Source organism: Nicotiana attenuata, unplaced genomic scaffold (assembly GCF_001879085.1).
Source record: "Nicotiana attenuata strain UT unplaced genomic scaffold, NIATTr2, whole genome shotgun sequence".
Lineage (NCBI taxonomy): Eukaryota > Viridiplantae > Streptophyta > Magnoliopsida > Solanales > Solanaceae > Nicotiana > Nicotiana attenuata.
Genome location: NW_017670456.1, coordinates 140,181 through 153,467, shown reverse-complemented (window position 1 = coordinate 153,467; position 13,287 = coordinate 140,181). Strand labels below are relative to the sequence as shown.

At 34.3% G+C, this 13,287-nt stretch overlaps 1 protein-coding gene across 3 annotated transcripts; it reads left to right on the top strand.

Moving 5' to 3' along the window:
• The first annotated feature begins 5,329 nt into the window (after positions 1 to 5,329).
• LOC109239672 lies at positions 5,330 to 11,526 on the top strand. Of its 3 annotated transcripts, none has more exons than XM_019406259.1 (15): positions 5,330 to 5,495; positions 5,587 to 5,713; positions 6,570 to 6,714; positions 7,371 to 7,438; positions 7,542 to 7,595; positions 7,685 to 7,768; positions 7,865 to 7,950; positions 8,109 to 8,189; positions 8,796 to 8,926; positions 9,197 to 9,238; positions 10,059 to 10,135; positions 10,212 to 10,305; positions 10,389 to 10,470; positions 10,819 to 10,891; positions 11,174 to 11,526. In XM_019406259.1, the coding sequence occupies exons 2-15, from the start codon at positions 5,619 to 5,621 to the stop codon at positions 11,340 to 11,342; spliced, it is 1,281 nt and encodes a 426-aa protein (XP_019261804.1). In that variant the 5' UTR covers positions 5,330 to 5,495; positions 5,587 to 5,618; the 3' UTR covers positions 11,343 to 11,526. The 3 variants fall into 3 exon arrangements, with proteins under 3 accessions (XP_019261804.1, XP_019261801.1, XP_019261802.1); XM_019406256.1 differs by having other exon boundaries at positions 5,582 to 5,713; XM_019406257.1 differs by having other exon boundaries at positions 5,330 to 5,713.
• Positions 11,527 to 13,287: the final 1,761 nt, after the last annotated feature.

The window sequence follows — 13,287 nt, the reverse complement described above, 5'->3', positions numbered from 1 at the left end:
ATAGAATGTCATACAAAAGTACGGGTAGCAAGAAAAGAAATGCATCTCTATGAATGTATCTCAAGTACACATGTCAAATGCAATGTATCTCAGTGATGAACTCATGTACTCACACTCTTAGAGTACTCAATCTCACTATCTCATACTTTGCACTCATCATGCGCAATCACTATACATGCTCAGTCACTCAGTACTGTATATATATATATATATATATATATATATATATATATATATCAACTGACAGTCAGTCACTCAGTACTGTATAAGGCCAATCCAGCCTAAGGAAAGATCCATCCCCAAATATTAATGATTCAGGCAAGATCCATGCCCAGGGAAGATTCATCCCTCAAAATATAAATCAACTGCGCTCATTGGGGGTGTGCACAAACTCCAGAGAGGCTCCTTCAGCCCAAGCGTATAATAAACCAGATCCAGACATAATTCAATAAAGCATATTGCGGCGTGCAGCCCGATCCCATAAATATAATTCACAATCAGGCCCTCGGGCCTCACTTAGTCATAAAACTCTCCGGTCTCTCGGGCTCACAAGGTCATGAAACTAGCCAAAAATGATGATATGATATGTCAATAAATAGCAACAGAGATTGCGATATGATATAAAATGAATAAATATGACTGAGTATGAAAGTTCAGTTTAAACATATAATATAAATAGGACAAAATATTTGAAGAGAAACAAACATTGTCTTCATCACCACAACACTAAGAAAATAATACACCAAAAATTTGATATGTCCTCATTTATTACATACAGCTCAATGATTAATACACAATCACATAGATTAAGCACTTTTAACTTTACCAAACGCGTAGATAAGCCGAAAAGTGCTTATAAGCTAGTTTGACCAGTTTATAAGCTTAGCCAAACACCCTCTAAGTCAATATGTGGGAGCAATAACTATAGCTCCTTTGGATATAGATGTCAATTAAGCGTTTCTTCCACGTGGATTGTTCTAAGTTTGATTGTTGCACTTTGTCCGAAGGATATTACTTTGCCACATAATATCACAATATTGTTTATACAATATTTGATGAAAGGATTTTTCAAGTTCAAGAGGGAGAAGAGTTTCCCTAATGAATTTAATTCATACATGGCAAGAGGATGGACGGAAAGTAAATGCAAGTCACACGGCCCAACTACGGCTTCAATTGCATGCTTCATTGGAAAGTTAAAAATGGTCGAAGTGATCGATGTCTTTATTTTGAAGGCTAAACATAATTGTCTTTACAGTACTTCAAGCCTTGTCTCGTGTTCAACAAATTTACATTTCGACAAATCTTAAAGTAGGAGGCATTTGTAGATATGTGCATTTTACGGGATTAAAGTCCATACTAAATTTGATATATTCCTATATTCAACAAATATCAATCCCAAATTAAGATTAAATTACTTAAGTCCAATATCTGGATTTAAATTAAAGTTTAAATTCATTGCGCTAGTCCATCGAGTTGGTCTTCAAGTGATGAGCCCGCTCCACTAGCCCAAGGTCCATGTCACGTGTCAAATGACATGGCACGTCAATGCAATGACCACTTAAATTATGCCGCGTGTATAATTGATGTAGCTGTCACGCCCCTAAAATCAAGGGGCACGACCGGCACTCAACCGAGTAAACCCGACTGAGCAAGCCTGTTCGACACTTTGTACCCAGCTCACTTATGATCAAAAGAGGACATGCTTTCATTATTAAAACACTGGGAAGATCATGTAAACATTACTAAATCGCTTTATAGATTACATCATTTTTAAGTTTCAAAATACACACATCCTTGCGATTGAGTGGAACAAGAGTTTTACCATTGGCCTTTCCAATAGCCTTATACAACCCACATAGTGTCTACGGAGCCTCTAAAGATACAAAAGAGAATTATAACAATGCCAGCAAAAAGGCCCCGGCTATATCTCAAAACGTGATAACATATAAACAAAAGATATACTACATAAACCCGGGAAGAAATGGGGCTCATCAAGGTTGCTGGGAAGATGATGACGATGCACCACTAGTTGCGATCAACACTGTTTGCTATGGAACCACCTATATCCATTTAAAGAAGTAGCGCCCCCGGTAAAAGGGACGTTAGTACTGTCGAATAGTACTAGTATGTATGACTAAACACCATCTCATTAGAAAGAATAATAATACAAGAAGAAACTAATCATAAAATCAATAAAAGCCTTAAGCAACACCACAACACCAAATTAAGGATCACATAAGCTTTCAAGTAATTTTCAATGGCTTTAAATTGGAGCATCATTAGTATCGATACCTCATCATTCACATTACCACCGTACTTTTATACGGAGTCCGATCACGACCTGATCGGCTAGGTCGTCTCATTGGAGACATTCACCACAATCACAATTCCAATTTCCATTTCTAATTTCAGTTTCCAGCATAGTACCACCATGTGTGCGGCATGACGTCCGATCACAGCCCGATCGAATAGGCCGTCTCACCCAAGACATTACCATTTTTCCATCGATCCTCTCATTTCATATTTCTCTCACATATATCAATTCATCGGCACTAGTGGCCACAATTTTTATATCATACCTTGGCTTTTGGCCGTATTACATAGTGCAAGATCTTTTCCACATTTCACATTATTATTATCATTTTCAACAAACGAGCATTTTATTTCAAGATATTGAGTACACACGAGAGCAATTACAGATCATAGGTGTATAAAGGCTTTCACATACTTAGGCATAATAACCTTTATTCAAACTCAACTTGAAGTCTAGGCATTTTAGCACATATTCCCTATCTTTAACACATTCTCAAATAGCATGATAACATGATAAACATCTAGAATAATTGTAGAACATGAATCTCTCAACACAACACATTAGGGCAGCCAATTCTAGTATGGTCAATTTAGGGACTTGCACCATCTACACGAACACCAGGGATTCGATTCTAAGCTCTGGACCTCTGAACATGTATCATTTTCACTTGGGTAATCCAACAGACTATTGATATCTATTTTATTGCAGTAACCAAGATCAAAATTAGTAAGATACAATGATTTTGATGTAATCAAAATTAACTTTTATTGAATCTCAAAAAATTCTCTAAATTAATAAATATTAATCTATCGATTAAATAATACATTTACAAAATTATAATATTGCATGGTACAATATTAATTTAGAGAGGTTCTAGTGTACATTTTTTTTCACCATCTTCAATCATTTTCGTATGGTAATATAACGACTGAAGATTTAGTTGTGGGATCCTCGATGTAGCGCGGTACTTAATTTCAGATGCCACGTCACTGAATCGGCGCCATTTGAAAGGTTGAAACATCAGCACCATTGGTATGACTTGAAATATTTTTTTTAAAATGTAAATAAATTATTCAAATGAGATTATTTTTTAACATATAATGTAATTTTAAAAATAAAAAGATAAAATATTTTTGAATTTTAGTAGAGAGTTTTTAAAATTATTATAATAAAAATTCTATCACAGATAAAATCAAGAAACCGAAATCCTATGGAATATTAATATAAATATCCGGCCAGATGTATTGTTTACTTTCTATAGCTAATATACATAGATGATACACCGGTAACACACGATTATACACATATTATATATGAATTATATATAAATTGCACATCCTTCAATTTTTTAATTTAAGTGGTTGGGTGAGCACCTATTTAGGTTGATTAGATAAAGCCAAAAGAAAAATATGAAAGAATCTCAACCAAAGACTAAAATATAAATAAAATTTCTTATGTAGACAATTTCTATTAAAACTCATCCTTTTATAGAAATAAATTAATTTTTTGTAACAAAATAAAAAAGTCATAAAAAATAAATATAAAAGAAAAAAATTTAGAAAAAAAAGAGGAAGAAAAATCTAAAATCTAGAAATAAGAGATGACAACGAATTTCATCTTCTGTTTCATCTTTGTTGAGTATAAAAATTTGAAAGCTGATCTTATCGATTTCAAATATTTTTTCAAAAATAAATAGATTATGAGATAAAGATATTTTAGAATATTTTTTTAAAATATTTTTTTAAATTTACATTGTGTGTCGTTTTTAAAATATCACTATTACTAACAAACTGATATGATATTCGAATTTAAAATTAAATGCAATTTGAGTAGTTCGCATTGAGTTAACCCAAGTATGGTGTCGAGAAAAAACTACTTTGCAAATTTACGATAATATATGCAATGTTATATAATAACAATCAACTAATTTAACATTTAGTGATTCAAAGAACAAAAAATCTGTATACATAGTGTATTTAAAATTTAAAATATGTGGCTAGAGATATGGACTAACTCAAAATGGAGTCATACTGAAATAAAGTTTTACCGGCTAAAGAATTATTTAAATTTTTAGATAGCCGATTAAAGTGATTTTAAATTAAGGATAATATCTTCACTTGCATCATTATAAAGATAATCATTATTGAAATATATATAAAGTTTTAGAAATTGGAATTTTAAATAGAAATATTTTTTAAGGATAACAGCATACCAAATAATAGTTCAAGTCGTAGTAAAGAGTCACGTCATAAACAAAGAATCCTTCATATTGTGTCAACCTTTGTGTTTTGCCATAAATACGAGTTATTATTGCGCTTTGTGGCTATTTTTGGGTTTCAATGACACCATAAGAATTGTGCAAAAATAAAATTATCACTACGAGTTAGTTTTTTTTCATTTAGTGTTTCTTAATTAATATCTAACGATTATCTATAATTTTCTAGAAGGTTTAAATTTTAAGGTTATTCATATATAATTTAAATAACTCAGATATTTAACATGGTTAATGTCAAATATCAAAATGGAGTCATATTGGGGATAATAGTTCACTAGCTAAATAATTTTTTAAATTTTTAGATAGTCGACTAAAATGAGTTTTGAATTAAGGATAATATTTTGACTTACATTATTATAAAAATAATTATTATTGAAATATAAAGTTTTAGAAACTGAAATTTTAAAATAAAAATAGTTTTTGAAATACACACCAAATAAGAGTTCAAGTAATAGTGAAAGAGTCAAGTCGTATCCAAAAGTCCTTCATAGTCTCAACCTTTGATTATTTTTTCATAAATATAAGTTATTATTTTGCTTTGTATTATTTTTAGGATCCAATGACACCCTAAAAAATGGAATTATGACTAGGAGATTTGAGAAATCGTTAATCTTTTTCATATAGTGTTTCTTATTAATATCCAATGATTATCAATATTTATTGAAAAGGTTTAAATTTTAAGATTATGTACATATATTCCAAATAACTCATATAGTTGACATAGTTAGCGTTCGCGCCGGTGCTAATAGTAGTGCTAATATAACGACTGAAGATTTAGTTGTGGGATCCTTGATGTGACGTGGTATTTAATTTCAGATGCCATGTCACTGAATCGGCGCCATTTGAAAGGTTGAAACAGTCGCGGTAAGGAAGAGAAATGCCCGGGGAAAGGGTTCGGAGGTTTCGGTATTTCCCTAACCTCCTTTTTCTGTTGTTCAATTCACACATTCATTCATATTTCATCACATCGACAGGGTTCTTCTTTTGTTCAGTTTAGAATAATTAATTAAGTGGGAAAAAGAGCGAGTGATGGGGAACTTGTGGTCGGCCGCCGCAGAACCTCCACCGCCTATGGTGTTAGTTCCGCCGCTCTTCGATTTTCCTCCTCTCTCTGCCCGTACAAGGTCCGTTACTTTTAACCTCAATACTCATTTTCCACAATTCACTTCGTTTGATGTCGTTTCGTCATAATGTTAGCTTTAATTTAAAATAATTACTCCATCTCTTGATTACTATTATCATTATTATTGGAAAGTCGAGCTTCTTTTTCTTTTGAGTATTTTCTTGCACGTGTTCTGTTAAAATAGGAATATTTAGAAATTCTTTTTGGAGAAAAGATTTGTGCAAAAGAAATTTTATTTAGATAATTTTTTTTTTTTTTGAGACTTTTGATTATTTTAGGAATGAAAGATGAAACATATATATCTCCAAATCTCTTTTTCATTTAACATGTTTTTGAAAACTAATGTTGAAAAAACATCTTGAAGAGTGGTTTTAAAAAAAAAAAAAAAGGTTTTCTGGATTTCAAAAATTGAATTGTATATATTAACAAACCAGTAAAACCTCTTGTAACGCATAAGATTTCTTGTTGCATCGAAAGAGATAAATGTTAACTTATCCAGCTAACATTGAACTTGGTAAACTGAAATGGTTGCATAATTGATATATGAGATTTTTGAAGAATACACATTGAATGCCATGGGGAGATAGTGTCTGTGATCCATGGATCTTCGATTGGTAAACCATATCCAAGTTCCGAGGCTAGTCTGTGCTCTTTGGACTTTTAAAAAGAACTAATAAATTAATATCTGACGCCTGAAAATTAGATGATTAGACCTCTTAATTCCAACTTACAAGAGAATTTATATACTTAAATATAACAAATCTAGCAATCACAAGCTGGTTACTTGTTATAATATCTATGGGTAGTATCTTTGCTTTTCATTAGGATGTAGTTATATTGGTCTTTTTGCAATGTAGGATGCTGGAATCATCGTATAACATGTTATTTGGGAAACTGGCATTGAAATGCCTTTTTGAGGATTATTTCGAGGAAGCTAGGCACTTTAGCACCAGGATTATGCTTAAGCCAATTGATGATGCACACGTTGATTTGATTGCAACTGTATCCATCTGCAGGCATATTTAATTTGGTTATATTAGTTGTGTAGTATACTTTATATTCTAGGACTTCTCTGTCCTGCCCACTCTCTTAGTTTTTGTAATGTGCCTGCAGGCATAATTCAGGAAAAAAATGGGAAATTTCTTACACCATAATTGACTATGAAGAGCAGCTTTTACTTAAATAGGTTTTTTCTGGTCAATTTAAAGCTTTGTGATTCTGATTGTCTACAGAGAGACAGATTTATGATTTTTAGTTAGTGGGTGTGGAGCACCATAACGTTCATTACTCCTTCGTGACAATATTTCTAACTTAGCACAGATATATTTTTCAAAATTGTTTAACTTATATATAATTAAATACGTCAAGCTGCGGCAGTAGGTGGCCGCACCTGTGCCATTATTCTGCATCCTTCACTGCTGGTCAAGGCAGTATGGTGTCAAATTCACCTTCTTGAGTTATTTATGCACTGTCATGATCGTACGTCTCAAACTTGATCATCAACAGTAGCGTCTCTTGTGAAAATATACCCTTAGGCCCGGTCTAGTGTTTTCAACAGAGTTGGCTATGGATAAATGGTTAGGTATGTTTTCAGCATTTTCCTTGGCTCAATGACGGGCTAGTTTGACAAGAATAAAGTTTTTCCTTAGCCTTCTCAGGTTGAAGGCCCACTTGACAACAAACCTGAAGAGAAAATTGTAGGAAATGCACAATTTCGTTGGCAAAGGTATTATGACCTTTTTTTGTCAATTCTTTTGTCTCCTTGCTGATTTATTATCTCCATAATGTGATTCTCACATGCGGTTAAATTCTTGGTGATTGTGTCCCAGTGATGTTGAGGATCCACATACCTTTGTCGACCTTTTCGTATCAAATGATGATCCGTAAGGCGCAATCCTTTCCTTTAGAAGTTCATTTCCTTTTTAAGTGAAAACAACACTACCATTGTTTTCTTGTTTTGCTTCTTTGCTAGGATCCTGCTGATGAGATCATGTGCATTCTACCCTAAATTTGGGTTTGGAGCTTTTGGCATTTTCCCAGTACTTTTAAAGAATAGGTTAGTTAGATTTTGTTATAGACCGGGACTCAGGTGTCAGGTGTTTGTCTAGACTTATGAACTTGCATTTCTGACATGATCCTTTTGAATGTCCAGAGTATCTTCAAAAGATTATGGAATCATGGGTTTGAGATATGGCTCATCAAATCTCTCAGTTGGAGCTACTCTTATGCCTTTCTCTTGTACGTGACATGCAATGATAAGCTAACTTTTCTTGCTTGAACTTGTGGTTTGCGAAGTTTTCTGGGCCGGACATTTCTTTTAAAGCAGCTGCGAATGGAATTATTTTTTATTTGTTCTTATTTAATTCATAAATGGACTAATTCTCATGTTGGTGCAGTGGGAGATGATGTTCCCAAAAGCGCATGGCTCATAAGCAAGATGGGAAGGTTAACCACAGGGGTGCAGTATGAATCACAGTGTAATTTTCGTGGATACTACTCCCTCATTTAGTTTCCTTGGTAAAGAAATATTCATTACATATTCACTAGTAAACAATGTATATTCCTTGTTAGGAAATTTGCTCCTTCCAACAAAAAGAAGAGAAGAAGAAAATAATTGTTCTTGTGCCAAAGATCCATCACAGTTTTGTTTATCCTGCGCTACGTACTACCAGTTTGTCTTATTCTTCCAAAATATGCATCATATATGAGACCTTGGTCTCCCAGAAGAGTAAGATGTGTAATGCATGTCTCTGATCCTCTGGAAGGAAGCCATCTGCAGTGAACATGCTTGGCTACTTCACACGGAGGAAGTGCTTTAAGCTTATTACAATGTTTCATAAGGAGAAAGCTTGGGTATCTAGTCAAAATGTTCTTTTACAGTTTATAAATTGTTTCGTAACCCAGCAACGCATGCGTGCAGAGCGAGTGAGAGAAAGAAGAGGAGGGAAATAACTTAAAATGTGTCCATATATGGTCTCTGAATGTCTGGCAGATTGAGAGGAAGAACAAGTATCTTATCATGCACTCCGTTATCAAAATTCATATGGGATATTATCTTTATTGGTTCTGTTTACTTTTGATAGTTGGAAACACAAATGGCGCAAAGTATAAGAACTTAGAAAATTGGAGCTGTGCCATTGGCTATGGAGTGGGATCAGGCAGCCCTTTGAGCCCATCCTTCAATTTTGGTCTTGAGCTTGCTAAAAATTCACAGGTTTGATGTATTTTCTTCTACCTGTGGCGAGTTAAGATCTCTTGTATGCTAATTTCTTTACTGCTGCAAAACCCCAGTTCTCATTTGTTGCTATTGACATTTGAGCCTGTAATTCTAAACTGATTTTTGGCTGGAAAAGGAGAATACTTCGTGAAGTTTTATGGGCTAGGTTGTTATACTTGCTGGTTATGCATTTGCTACTGTCTTAGATTGCATGCCTGTAATTTGTACCTGGGGTAAACCTCTAATATTGCCTAGCTTTTACTGCAGTTTATTGCTTCATTCTATCAACATGTGGTGGTTCAAAGAAGGGTATGCTTCTCTTCCTTGAGGAAATCAGAATTTTAAAAATTGCAAATGCCATTCAACATGTTTAGCATCACTGTTTGTATATGCCTTTTGAAGTTGCTCAAGTTCAACTTATTCTGGCAGTAATATTTGTTAATATCAGCAGTGTATGATAATGAAAGTGCAATTTTGCTGAACGATTCACAAGAATTCTGTTGCACTAGCTTCCTTTTATTTTGGATTTAGATATTTGTTGTTTAATCTGTTATTATGCCCCATTTGGTACATAAAGGCATTCTCTTGGTCTTGAAAGTTGATAAGTCTTTTTTGTGTTGATTTGTCAAGGAGGAAATGTGCATCAAATGTATCAATGGTATCCATGGATTTGAAGCTGTATAATTGCCGGTGTAATATAACATTTGGTTACTTCTAACTATTCCTCAGTTTTAGTTGAGGCCTCATATATTGAATTATCTGCCACTGCAGAAAGTATGTATAGTTCAATTCTTCAGGATTTGTGTGCAATAGCCAAATCTGGAAAGCAAAAGAAGTACACAGGAAAACCATAGAGGCCACACCACTAATCAAATCAGAAAGGGTATCACAGTGAAAAATACAGAGAAGATGAAAGTTCTTTATAATTTAAAAAGCTTTTGCTTGAGATGTATTTATGACATCATCTAATTTTGAAAAATAGAACGTGTCTTGGGATCAGAATTCCTTGTTTTGATTTAGTGCTCTTGGCATTATTCTTTTTTTGAGAATTGCATTTGTCATTATTCTTATGGAAGCTTTCTGTGCTTCGTTAAAGTAGTATTAATACAAATAATTCATGTAATGACAGGTGAAAAATCCACTAGAAGAAGATGAAGTAGTTGGAATTACTAACTATATTGACTTTGGATTTGAGTTGCAGACGAGGTATTCCAAGATAGTATAGTAAGCTGTAGGCTGACCAGAGTAGGGTAGGATCTGACTTGGTTGTGAACTTTTGCAGTAGGGTTAATGATGAGAAAGCTCCAAGCAGCATCCAAGATTCCACCTTTCAAGTTGCTGCATCTTGGCAAGCTAATAAAAATTTCTTGCTTAAGGTAAGCACCTCTTAAATCTTTTGCTCATTTGCACGTACTAACTGAAATAAAGGATAATAACTGCAAAGGTTACACTGCCACAGGGGAAGGTCGGGCCTCTAAGCTCATCTTTAGCATTGGCGTTTAAGTCATGGTGGAAACCTTCCTTCACTTTCAATGTTTCAGGTAATAGAGATTTTATGCCAGACATATAACATAATCAAACAGTTCATTTATTTCACTGTTGTAAGTTATTTAGTTTATCGCAGTGTCACAATGTTTGCTAAAGTGATATGGAAAAAAATAGTTTCTGTTGGATTTCTTTGCCAACTGTTGATAAAACAAATGGAGTCTCCCATCCCCCAGGCCTTCTATCTTCATATTAAGAGGTGTAGATCATACGCGTTGAGCCTCAATGGCTGATGATGGATATTCCCAACTTAAAACCTAACCTGTGCAATTATATGTTGTATGTGCCTAATCTTTCTTTGAAGATTAGTTTCTGAGAATCAGTTTATATTGGTTGGTTGACAGCTACTAGAGATCGTACCAAAGGAGCAACAGCCTTTGGATTTGGCATTCGTGTTGACAATATTAGAGAAGGAAGGTTGGTTATCTTTCAGTTCTATATGGAGTCCATATCGTTTGTGATTGGTATATGATCCCAGTTCTACAGCCAGCAAGCTGCCAAAGCTGGCTAAGAATATCCTTTGATGGCAAGGCCGGATAATTTATCCCGTCTACTAGATTTTAATTTGTCTAAAGTCTTAACTTTCCTGGACCAAAATCTTGAAATCCTCATTTTTGGCCCAAAAACAATTCATAGGATCTCTGTAGCCCATTACTCGCTTTAAGAGTTTCTTAATGCTTGATATCTTTGAAATTGCAGCTATCAAAGGGCTGATCCAAACTTTGTAATGCTGACACCAACTAAGGAGCACTTGGCAGAAGGCATACACTGGAAAGTTGGGAAGAGACCATTACTTCAATCTGATGTGAATTCTGGGAATTTTGATGGCATGCCGAGGGAATTGAGACCCTTGGGCAAAATGTTGTAGTGTCATTTCTTTGTTCTAGTTGTCATAGCTTTTGAGAAGTAGTCTCTGCTGCTACATAGCAGAGGAACTTTGTGCTATTAACTGCTTGTTTAGACAGTTTTAACTGGTTAGACATTTTATACATGGAAAAATGTTCTCTACTTCTGTTCTTGCGAATGGCTATGGCGGTTCTGCTTCTTATTTAGGTTGGTGGTTGTTCCAATTCTTTAATGATCTGAATCGTATGATTAGCAATCATATAAAAGGATAGGAGGAATATCTTTGTCAAAGTGGAATAGTTGCATCTACTTAACTATTCGGAGACGGATAAGGGATTTAGTTGATATGACATCATGCAATCTTTGGAGGCCAAATCAGTGTCATTTTGTAAAATTCTATTCACATTACTGATAGATAAGTTTTCAATGTCATTCGATTGAACTTAAGAGTGTTAAACGGGCCGGGTCAGCCCGGTTCCGGACCGGCCCAGACCGGTAGAACCCGGAACCGGTCCGGACCGGTAAGGTGGGGCGGGGCTGGGCTGGGTAGGGGGGTTGGGGTGGGTTTGGACGGTTTAAATTTTTGAAACGGGTTACCCGGCCCGGTAAAACCCGTTAGATGAACAGTGCCGTTAAACCGGTTAACCGGCCCGGCCCGGCCCGGACCGACCCGGAACGTGAATATAACATGAATATACCATGAATATACCATAAGTATGTGAATATACTATAAATATACAATGAATATACCAATTATTGTATACTAATTAACATAATTTAAAATTGTTGGAATTTAACATATAGTGTATATATTTAGGTTATAATACTATAAATGCTCAAATCATAGAATATGATGGTAACGTATTATTTTTAAAATATGCTATATATGTGTTATCTTAAGATTTTAAGATAATTTGTGTTATTTTAAATTATTAGACGTATTTATGCTTAATGATTTAGTTTGTTAGATTAATTTGAAGTATTATTAATTTATTATGCATGAAAATTTAGTTTACTATTTATTTGTTAATTTACTTTTTAAATGCAAACTTTAATTTTGTAATTTTGAAATAAATATAGCACTTGCAATTTATAAGTGCAATTTTTTCCCATCTTCCGTGTATTCTTTATGTTAGTACTTTGTATTAATACTATAACTTACAATATTTATACAAAATCCAAAAAAAAAAAAACTTAAAATTATACTAAACCCGGCCCGGCCGGCCCCCCTCAACCCGTAACCCTTATGGTTCAATTTTTACCCGGATGAACCCGAACCCGTTAAACCCGTTAAGACCCAACCGTAACCGGCCCGGACCGTAATCCGTACGGGTCCAAAAAATATAGGCCCGGCCCGGCGCGGCCCACCCGTTAAACACCTTTAATTGAACTTCAATTTGTATTTCCTTTTTTTCTTGTTCGTTGTGGCTAGCAACAATATCTGAGTTAGTAAAATCGATTTGTTATCTCGTTAAATTTAAAAATCCTTGTCCTCCATTGGTGTGGTAATAATCTCGTTTCATTTAAAAAAAAAAAAAAAAAAACTACAGTCCTCCATTCGGGTATGGGAATTTTTTTTTTTTTTTTTTTAGAAATGTGTTTATGTTTATTTAATAACTAATGAGTAAAATACGCGAAAGGGTAGAAGAAGAAGAAAAGTAAGTAGATTACTTGAATAAAAGTGAAATAAATTAATGAGGTTCCCCACAAATTAATTTATACTCGGCAGGATCGCCTTAAATGCATCCCCTGGTCTGCAAGAAGGGTTCTATTTCTTCTTATTTACCAGTTTGACATGAGTTTGTAGAAGCAAGAAACTAGGATATTATATACACACAAACCACATCTATGATTGCCAAATGATGTGGGCACTAAGCATAGTCGAACTTTGGTCTGTTTTTTCTTTTTGGCGATACTTTTCGAACCTTTGAATGATAAAGTAGTCACATATGCAAAAAGACAAAGGA